Genomic DNA, 10,970 nt, shown 5'->3' with positions numbered 1-10,970 from the left:
GGGCCAGAAGGTGGCGTGGTGGTTAAGGTGCTGACTCCCACATGGCTGACCACTGTTTTGAGTTTAAGACCTGGTAGCTTGCTTTCTTACTTTCCCCTCTCTGTCTCTTTCAGATGAGTGCATGTACCCTATAGCAAGTGAAATAATAATAATAAATAAAATTAGATGAATAATTCTTTTTAAAAATTTTACATCATATAAATGATGGATTTGAGAATTTATGCTGAATTGGCTATTCCCTCTGTCCCCCTCATTACTTACAGCATCTGATATGCAATATTTTAAGATAACACTTATTTTAGTAGATATAAACAAAGAGAGAAAAAAAAAAGAGGCAGATAGGTGAAGGGAAAAATAAGAGAAAGAACCTCCAATTTTCCATGTATACTTGAGAAGGGTAGGGAATTTCCAGAGAAAACACATAACCCTGTAAAGAGAGTTTAAAAAAAATGTACTCTTACTAAAACATTAAATACATTTTACTGAAAAACAGCAGTAGAAAAAAAGAATAGAAAAATACCAGTGGAAAATCATCTGTATACCTTGGCACTTCTGCAGTCTGATGGAAGTTAATGATTAAAATCTCCTAGATTTTCCACTATGTTGTCCCTAGAGTGTCTATTTGTCTTGATTGATATTATTTTATCTTTTTTGGGCCAAGGATGACTGACCCTTGCTTCTGTGCAACGATTAATAATTGATGAGCTTGTAGTCAAGAATCTTAGTAAAAGGAAACTGGTTCTTTGGGCTGTCATCTCTTACGTGGTAATCTGCAGAAGGCAAGAGGTGTTGCAGAGTTCACGGGCAGGAAAATGAAGGGGGTCCTGGTTCTCCTGCTCGCTGCAGCTCTGGGCCATGCTCTAGAGAGAGGTAAGATTCTCTTGTGTCTACCTACAAGAACTCTTACTAGTTTCATTTTCTGTTACCATTTTAAAAATTATATGAAAGAAAAAAAAAGAAAAGAAAAAAGCACTAACTATGTTGGGGACAGAGGAAAGGGTCTAAGAGGGGATAACCTGAGCTCAGCTGTGCCATATACTATTGGGCTGGAAGAGCCAAAATCCCAGACAAGAATCTCAGAAAAGAAATGAAATGGAATTATATCATTTGTAAGTTATTTCTTTCCCCTTTTTTGGTAAATCAGATGTAAAGAAAATGGCTTGAAATTAGAAATTCATCACCTGTTAAAAGATGATGCAGGGGCCAGCAGTTGGCATAGTGGTTAAGATGCAGGACTCCCACATGGCTGACTGCGGTTCTAGTCCTGGACCTGGTGACTTGAAACTCGCTGGGCTCATGTGCATGTGTGCCTAGAATTCTGAGAGGAGAATGGAGGAGAAGAGATTGTAACATGGCCATCTCTCCCTGGGAGATGATTTTTCACTTTCTCTCTGTTGCTCTGTCTCTCCAGTGAGTGCATACACCCTATAGCAAAAGAAAATCAATCTCTCTCTCTCTCTCTCTCTCTCTCTCTCCCCCTCCCCCACCCAGTGGGGGGGAAAAAAAGACAATGCAAATGGAGACTATGACCCACCACTAAGCATGTTTCTAATGTGTAGAGCATAATTACTATGTCAGTGATCCATGAAATCAAATGAGATTTCATTGAGCCTCTTCAAGGAATCCTTCATGTTTTAAAATTTTAATTTAGGGATGAGCTCATGGTACGGTGGTTACGGTGACTGGATCTCACATGCCCAACTATGTGGTTCAAATTTTGGACCCTGTGCAGCTTGCAAAAACATTCTAGATGCATGTGGATACAAGATCAAAATCCTGACAGGATGGAGAGATAGAGGAGGAGGGATTTCAGGGTGACCGTTACCCACGAGAGATGCTTTCTTACTGTCTCTGACTCTCTCCCTCTCTTCCCAGTGAGAACACATGTACTCTGGCAAAATATTTTTATATTCAGTATTTTAAAATGTGTCAGACTTTTCAAAACACTTTACATTTAAAAATGGTCTGTAGGGGACCAGCAGTTGGCATAATGGCTATGTCGTTGGACTCCCATATATTCGACTGCAGTTTAAGTCCCGGACCCTGTGGCTTAAACTCACACCAGGTGTGTGTGCATATGTGTGCAAGATCCCGAGAGGAGAATGGAAGAGAAAGGATTGCGGTGTGGCCATCCCCTCTGGGGGGTGATTTCTCAATTTCTATCTCTGTCTTTCTGGAGAGTGCATGCACCCTTATAGCAAAAAAATACTCTCTCAAAAATCAAAAAAAAAAAAAAAAAGAATTGTCTGTTGTCTGTAGCTATGAAATATACTACAAGACAACTATGCTTTTCATAAAAATTATTTTTCAAATGATGTCTTCATTTTTGGATAATGTTTTAAAAGTTTTGAAATTATATGAGCTGAGATTATGCAAAATATAGAACTTTATTAATCCTGCAGCTTGGAAATGTCCCAAAATCAGTTACAATTTACTTTTCTGTCTGATTCTTTAATGTTTAGAAGAAATAATCAAATTTTCACTTAGTGTTGTTCACACAATTCATACTTCAGTATTCATACTAGTAATGTATTTAAATAGTGGAATAAGGGACCAGCAATTGGCATAATGGCTATGTCGCTGGACTCCCATGTAGTCAAATGCAGTTCAAGTCCCAGACCCGGTGGCTTAAACTCACACCGGGCACGTGTGCATATGTGTCCAAGATCCCAAGAGGAGAATGGAGGAGAAGGGATTGTGATGTGGCCCTCCCCCGTGGGGAGTGATTTCTTGCTTTCTGTCTCTCTGTCTCTCTCTGTCTTTCTGGTGAGCACATGTGCCCTATAGCAAAAATCTCTCAAAAAAAAAGAAAAAAGAAAAGAAAAGAAAAGAGTGGAATAAAATCTGTGTTCTCAGGAATTATCATTAAACTATACCTAATAACCTTACTCTTGACTTATTCTTTCACATTTACTTTTTCTTGTTCTTACTCTTATTTTAATTACTTATTTTGTCTAGTCCATAGATCCTTAAGTAAGCTGTGAGTTCTTAGGTAAGATGACAAAGTCTTTCTGAGATAGAATGGGATATAAAAAGTGAAATAGGTTGTGTCCATTGTATGACCTCTTTTTTAAAAATTTTAATTTACATTTAGTCACATATATCTTTATAGTGTATATTTCTTTTTCCAGTATGAATACCATGCATATCAGTCAAGACAAAGACATTACTATATACATTATCATCAAATCGCTTTTCATTTTGTTGTCAATTAAATGTACTTTTCCCCCCTTTCTCCTCCTGTCCTCCATTACTCACCACTATAGTATCCCTATTCTTACTATCTTCAGTATCTACAGTTGTCTTCCCTGCTACCATACCTTCCAAACTTTCAGGTTCTGCTACAGAGAGTACACACTGTATATTGAATGGGGACACACAAAGTCTGTCTTTCATAGTCTGACTTGCTTTATTTAGCATTAAGTCTTCCATATTGGTCCACTTTGTATCAAATGTCAGGGTTTCATTTTTTATGGCTGAGTAGTATTCCACAGAATATATATGCCACATTTTTTTCAATTCTATCATCTATTTTTGGATATTTAGGTTGATCCCATGTCCTAGTGAGAGCAAATAATGCTGAAATAAACATGGGTGTGCAAGTGTTTTTACGAATGAGAGGCTTTTCTAGCCTTTGGGTATCTAAGAGTGGAATTACGAGGTCTATGTTAGTTCTATTTGTAAGTTTCTGAGGAATCTCCAGATCGTTCTCCAAAGTGGTTTTACTAATTTATGTTCCCACCAACAGTGTAGGAGAGTTCTCACCACAGCCTCACCAGAACTTTCCTTTTTTTTTTTTTTTTTTTAATGTTAGCCATTCTGACTGGAGTTAACTAATATTTCATTATGGTTTTGATTTGCATTGTCCTTATGATTAGAGATGTTGAGCATGCTTTCATGTGCTTTTTTTAGCCATTCAGAGGTCTTCTTTAGAGAATTGCCCAGCAGCTCCTTTTCTCATCTTTTAATTTGATCGATTATTATTATTATTATTATTATCATTATTATTATTATTTTGTGGATAAGATAGGCCTAGCCCCAAGGAACCCTGAATGCTTACTTCCTTGGTCAAGATTTCCCTTGGGCAGATCTGATCCAAATAAATCCTACTGAAGTAATGGTTTAGCTCAGGGTCTTCACATAGAGAAGATCCAGAAATAGATTGACCTTTGAATCATGTACGGAAAACCATAACCTGGGACATAAGTAACCATCCAGAGTTGCTGACTCAGTAATGTATTGGCTTCACCAAAGGGTCACAGTGTCATTGAAGAGTAACCCCACCTTCTCTATTTCAAAATCTTCATAGCAATCCACAGGCCCTACAGAAATGGATGCTAAAACCTCAAGCCAACTCTGACCATCTGAATCTCAGTCCTTCTACTCAGGTGCCACAGGGTAGATGGTGTCCTGAGACATAAGAAATACATTTATAAGCAATAAATATCTAATATTTGGAGGCAGTAGTCCCGTGGTACCAATCCTCTAGTCTATCATACCTGGGCTACCTAAGTATAACCTAAAGATCATGTCAGCAAGTTACCTGGAAGGTAGGTAGGTTCTCTCCTGGCAGGAAATTATACAGCATGTGGATTAAAGCTGTTCAGGGGACTTGGCTTTGGAGAGGGCTTGGAGTGTAGAGTGGTTTAGGTTGTTGTACTCCCTCCCTGGTAGTTCTAGAGCACTGAGCACTCTCAACATTTGCCTAGAACACTGGGGTCAGGGTGTATGTCACTCAGATTCATCCTGAAAGGTTCTGGGTCCAAACATATTTAAGCAATTAGCCATATAGTAGTCCTTTCTAGTGCCTTTCAATGTCTTTGTTATCCTTAAGATTCTGAGTAGTTCTCCAGGAAAGAAATCATATTTAACTCAATTTCCTAAACACTGACTCTTTCCTGAAGTGTCTGCACCTATGGACCTACTCTTTGGAAACCTTGGGCCTTAAGGACACTGCTGCACTCAACATCAACATGGCTCCAGCTAGCCCATCTTCTCCCACTGACTCACATTTGGGATCTGGTTCACAAGCCTTTGGGTACATCTTGGAGAAAAGAGCTTACCAAATCTGCCAAATCTGGATAGTATTACAAGAAAAGACACACTTCAGGGACCAGCATGGTAGCATGGCCAGTAGTAAACTGAACTGCAGTGCTGGGAACCACTGGGCTGACTATGAGGTTGGATTCCTGGATCAGCTTGAACTTGTTAGGCATGTGGGTCTATGCCCAAGACCCCAATGAGCTGGTGGGCTGAAGAGAAGAGATGATGATGTGAGGAGACCCTGTCGAGAATGACTGCCTCTCTCTCTTTCTCTCTCTCTCATTATCATGAATATAATAAACTTTTAAAAATAAAACAAAATTAAGAAAGAAAAGATCCACTTTTGACATGAGAGGCAGAATGGTGTGTTTGCCAGTTGCCTCCAGGACTTTATTCCCCAGGACTGGAGGAGAGCAGAACTCATCCACAATGTACCTTTTCCTCTTCCCAATAAATGAGCCACAAAGGCTGCTGATGAAGCTCCATGATTACCAAGGTACTATTGCCAACACATTGAAATAAACCACTGCAGTTCATAAGAGCTGATGGCAAGTTGTTGGGTGTTTATTGTAGACATTTTCATTTTTGTTTTAAACATTTTGTTCTGAGCATACATATTTTTATTATATATGATATCAAACTGTGAAAAAGGAAGTAAGTCCCCTTAGGGGTGGGGAGTGAGATATATTTTTCCTTTTCCCTCTTTCCTGTCAAAATAGCTCTAGACAAGGGCTAAAGTCAGAGAGAGAGGTCACTTCATCAGCAAATCAACATTACGCCTCATTGTGAGGTGCAATGCCAGGTATGCAGTAACTGTTATCATATAAGGATAGGCATGAACACTCTTTAAAAGGCTGCAAGTTTCAGGGTCAGCAGGTGGCATGGTGGTTTAGGCAATAGTCTCCCATGTGGCTGACTATAGTTCAAGTTCCAGACCTGGCAGCTTGCTTTCTCACTTTCCCTCTCTTACCCATCTCTTTCTCTATCTCTCTGGTGAGCTCATGTGCCCTAGAGCAAATTTTAAAATAGTAATAAATAAAATTAAATATAAATATTTTTTAAAAGGCTACAACTTTCATCTGTATAGAAAGAAGATTAAGAGAATAAGATCCCTATGACCAATTGATGACAGTCTCCCCCAATAGCTATGGTCACCTGACTTCTTTATCTGCCTACCACTACCTCCTCCACCTCTTCTTATCTCTCCTATTTCTTTTTACTTTGCTCCAGATATGCTAACCTCCACACTATCCAATCTTTCACACCCTCTGAACTCCAGAACTTTGCATTAGCCCTTCTCTCTCCTTCAAACACTGATCCTCCAGATACTCACATGGCTGCCTTTCTCCCCTCCTTCAGGTTGTCTGACCCCAGTTATAAACAGCACTTCTTGGACAACCGGCCCACGGACCTCAAGTAGTACCCACTGACTTCCGGTAGCACCCACCATTCCATTACTCTCTATCCCCTTAACCTGCTTTATTTTGCTTCTTAGTACTTCCTGCTTTATCACCAGCTAGTTGTTCACTTGTTTATTGCAACCAATGTAGAGTGGAAATACCATGAAATGAAGTACTTTATGTTTGTTCCTTGCTATAATTTTTTTTAACTATAATACTTGGTATATTTTGGGTCATCAGAAAAGTCATGATGTGGGCCCAGCAGATGGCATAATCGTTATGATGCTGAACTCCCACATAGTGGACCATATTTTAAGTCCCAAACCTGGCAGCTTAAAACTCAAGCCAGGCGTAGGTGTGTGTGCTCAAAATCCCAAGAGGAGAATGGAGGAGAAGGGATTGTAGCATGGCCATCCCCGCACGTGTCTCTCTGTCTGTCTATCTCTCCAGCAAATGCACATGCCCTATAGCAAAAAATCTCTCTTAAAAAAAAAAAAAAGAAAGAAATGTCTTGACCTCTTTTTCTGTTTTTCTATGCAAAAATGCATCATGACTTTTTGGACAACAGAACAATAAATGTTCAATATATGTTTTGTGTAATATCACAAAATTAAGATTATTAAAGTACTAATCTTACAAAGTAGTTTTTAATATTAAAGAAAAAAATTATCTTTCATTAAGGACACACAAAATGTCCTAGAAGTAGTAAATTTTTTAATTTAAAGTTCTTTTATACATTCAATTACGTTATTTAGCTTGCAAAGTGAATATTCCAACATGTGTACATTTCTCCTCAATCAAGTTGATAATACTATAAAGTTATCTTCAACAGATAATACCACATTTCTTTGTCTCATTAATGCTTTACCTCTCTATTTTTCTTCTAAATGTCCTTCCTTAGACTCTACTCCTTTACTCACCCTCTTCTCACACCGTATCTGGTATTCACAACCATTTACGGTGTTTATATATCCTTTAGTCATTCAGTTTCAGTCATAGAGTGTGAACACTTGGTATATATTAAGTGGGGACATACAATGTCTCTCCTTCTTAGCCTGCCTTGCTACACCCAGCAGTAAATCTTCTATACTCATCCACTTTCTGTCAAAAGCCAGGATCTAGTTTGTTTTTTTTTCATGGCTGAGTAGTATTCCATAGAGTATATGTGTCACAGTTTTTCAGTTCATTCATCTCTTCATGGGCATTTGGGTTGGTTTCATGTCTTAACAATTGTGAATAATGCAGCAATAAACATTGATGTGCAAGCACTTTTCTGATTAAAAGTTCTTCTGTCCTTTGGGTAGATACACAGGAGTGGAATTGCTGGATCATATGGTAGTTCTATTTGAAGGTCTTTGAGGAACCTCTGAATTGTTCTCCATAGTGGCTGGACCAATTTACATTCCCACCAGTAGCGTAGGAGAATTCCCCTTTCACCACATCCACACCAGCACTTTTTTTTTTTTTTTTTTTGTCTTTGGTATAGATTTTCGATCCCCTTTTTCTTCGATCCACTTTGAGCTAATTTTTGTCAATGGTGAGAGGTAGGGGTTCAGATCCATCTTTCTGCAGGTGAATATCCAGTTTTTCCAGCACATTTGCTGAAGAGGTTTTCCTTTTCCCAGTGGATTGACCGGTACCCTTTGTCAAAAATCAGTTGGCTGTATGTTTGGGGGGTTATTTCTGGGGTCTCTATTTTGTTCCTCACAAACCAACTGTCTGCACTCTATGGTGGAAACTGAGAGATTGGAAGACATAGGGGCATTAAAAATGGTTATAGATTCTGGAGACAATATGAGAGGAGGGTGGGAGAAGGAGGAGAGTGTAAGGAAGGAAATTAAGGAGGAAACTAGAGAAGGCAGGACATTTATGGGACACAGAAGTACATTATTATTTATTGATGATAATGTGTTTTATATCCTCGACTGGACTGGTGTGAAGTATATTCATGTTGGGTAATTCAACTTACAAGCAAAGTGATGTGTTGTGATTAAATGTATAAAATAAAAAATAATAACAAAGAATTAATATCTGTAGGGCCAGCCCTACAGCACAGCAGCTAAGAACAGAGCACAAAGAACCAGATCCACATGGCTTACTGCAGTTTGAATCATGGTTCCAGTGGTTTGTGTTAGTATGCATGAGCCTACATGCCCCAAATCCTGATAAGATGAAGAAATGGAGAAAAAAAGGATTGCAGTGTGACCTCGGTCCCATTGGGAGGTGCTCACTTTCTCTGCCTTTCTTTGGAGAACACGTGTATCCTTTGACAAATAAATTTTTTTAAAAAAAATTACCTGCTGCATATATGAATAAATATTGTCAGATTTGTTGAGAGAGAAAAAGCGCATGAAGCAGCAAAGATTTCCCAAAAGGACATTAAATTTGTTTAGAGTAGTCCAGAATTAGACAGGACTTACCAGAATGTTTCACAATGTAGGTGAAAATGGGACATACTGTTTCAAAAAGCAAAAAATCTGTTAATGAAGTTTGCAAACATTTGGTACCAAGTCAATGTGAAAATAATTTCACCAAAGTCACTAAGATTATGCCAATATTTACTGGTACCATGTCAAAGTCCAAATCACTCTCTTTATAACCAAAGGGTACATTAAAGAACAGAGCTTATCATTTACGAGTCATTTGAGATGTGACTTAGCTACTAGTTATATGAATGAAGGTAAGCTCAACTGCTATAAAAAATATAAAACAATAACAAAAACTATTAAGCAATAATTCATGTAATGAGGAAACAATCTGAAATACTTAATTACAACGCAAATAAACGTTAATAGTTACTTTGTTTTGCACTATGAGAAAATGATTGATCTATATTTGCTTGGGATTTAAGCTAGTTATCTTAATCTCTATTTGCTTAGGATTTGAGCTAGTTATCTTCTCTTTGGATAAATGACTTTTTCAAATCAGAAATATTAAGTTGTCAGGAAAGTCATGGTGTATTTTAATGTTTTTCTATGCAAAAGTGTGTCATGACTTTCCAGACAACCCAATAAACATTCTACCAGAAACATCATGATGCAACAGCTTCCTCTACAGGTTATTTTTATAAGAGCAGTTTAGATTAGATTTTTCTCCTGAACTTTCTCAATGTGCCCAAAGCCGAGAAGCAGTGATTAACACTTTATTTCATTGTTTAGTCTTTCTTTTGCTTATATCTTCTTTGACATTTTTAATCACTATTATATAAAAGTTCATTTGATTTTTTTTATATTTATATTGATCTTCGCAAATTCATATGTAGTTTTCTGAGTGTGAGTCAATGGAACAAAATTCAGTCCTTTTAATACTAGATCCAGGTTACTCCAGCTAAAATGGTTCTAAGAACACTTTAAGCCTTAGGCAGTTCACCTAATAACCCACTTCTCTGTTATCAATATGCATACTAACCAAAGCAGTATATAGTGCCCATGGATTCTGCAGTATCTGTGCACAAACACAATAAGTTGATTTAATTAAGACTGTTCAGGGACAGGAGGTGGTGTGGTGATTAAGGCACTAGACTCCCACATGGTGACCACAGATTGAGTCCCGGACCCGGTGACTTGCTTTCTTGCTTTTCCTATCTGTCTCTCTCTGGTGAGCACATACACCCTCTAGCAAGTTTAATAATAATAATAATAATAAGTAAAATTAGGGACCAGCAGTTAGAGTAATGGATATGTCCATTACTACTCTAATGGATATGTCCATTAGAGTAATGGTTCAAGTCCCGGACCCCGTGGCCTAAACTCATGCTGGGCGCATGTGCGTGCGTGCCCAAGATCCCAAGAGGAGAATGGAGAGGAAGGGATTGCAGCATGGCCATCCCACCTAGGGGGGTGATTTCTCGCTTTCTATCTCTGTCTTTCTGGTGAGCGCACATACCCTATAGCAAAAACCTCTCCAAAAAATAAAAATAAAAATAATAATAATAAGTAAAATTAAATAAACAATTCTTTAAAATAAAAAAGAGTAATCTTTAGGTCTCATTTATACACCTTCACATGCCACACGTACATTCCCGCAACAAAAGAAATGGAACTACTTTCTATAACATGAGAAAATCTAAACCTAAATCTACTTGGTTAGCAATGAAATATTCTCAGAATGTTTACTGGCCCTATGCCATTTGAATATAGGGTTGCACTTTGCATGCTATTGAATGATCACAATAAAATTATTAGCAAAAATGACCCTTTCTGGTAGTTTATTAAATGAAGTTGGCTCATATGCATTAAAAGGAAGAAGTTCTTGGGACCAGCAGTTAGCATAATGGCTATGTCGCTGGACTCCCATGTAGTTGACCGAGGTTCGAGTCCGGGCACGTGTGCGTGCTTGCCCAAGATCCCGAGAGGAGAATGGAGGAAAAGGGATTGCGGCATGACCATCCCCCCTGGGGGGTGATTTCTCGCTTTCTGTCTCTCTGTCTTTCTGGCGAGCACACGCACCCTATTGCAAAAACCTCAAAAAAAATTTAAAAAAAGGGAAGGAGTTCTTACTTGAGCTACTTTTTGCAGCTTAAAACAT

The 10,970-nt window shown here is 38.2% G+C and overlaps 1 protein-coding gene across 1 annotated transcript in view; it reads left to right on the top strand.

Moving 5' to 3' along the window:
- Positions 1–659: 659 nt before the first annotated feature.
- Positions 660–10,970, top strand: part of GC (GC vitamin D binding protein) — a 45,104-nt gene continuing 34,793 nt past the window's right edge. The window contains exon 1 of the mRNA XM_006142906.3: positions 660–870. Within this exon, the coding sequence (XP_006142968.1) occupies positions 813–870 (58 nt within the window). The 5' untranslated portion in view covers positions 660–812. The remainder of the gene's footprint in view (positions 871–10,970) is intronic.

Source organism: Tupaia chinensis, unplaced genomic scaffold, assembly GCF_000334495.1.
Source record: "Tupaia chinensis unplaced genomic scaffold, TupChi_1.0 Scaffold000086_1, whole genome shotgun sequence".
Taxonomy (NCBI): Eukaryota; Metazoa; Chordata; class Mammalia; order Scandentia; family Tupaiidae; genus Tupaia; species Tupaia belangeri.
The sequence above is the reverse complement of the archived record's forward strand: the minus strand, read 5'-3'. Positions and strand labels throughout refer to the sequence as shown.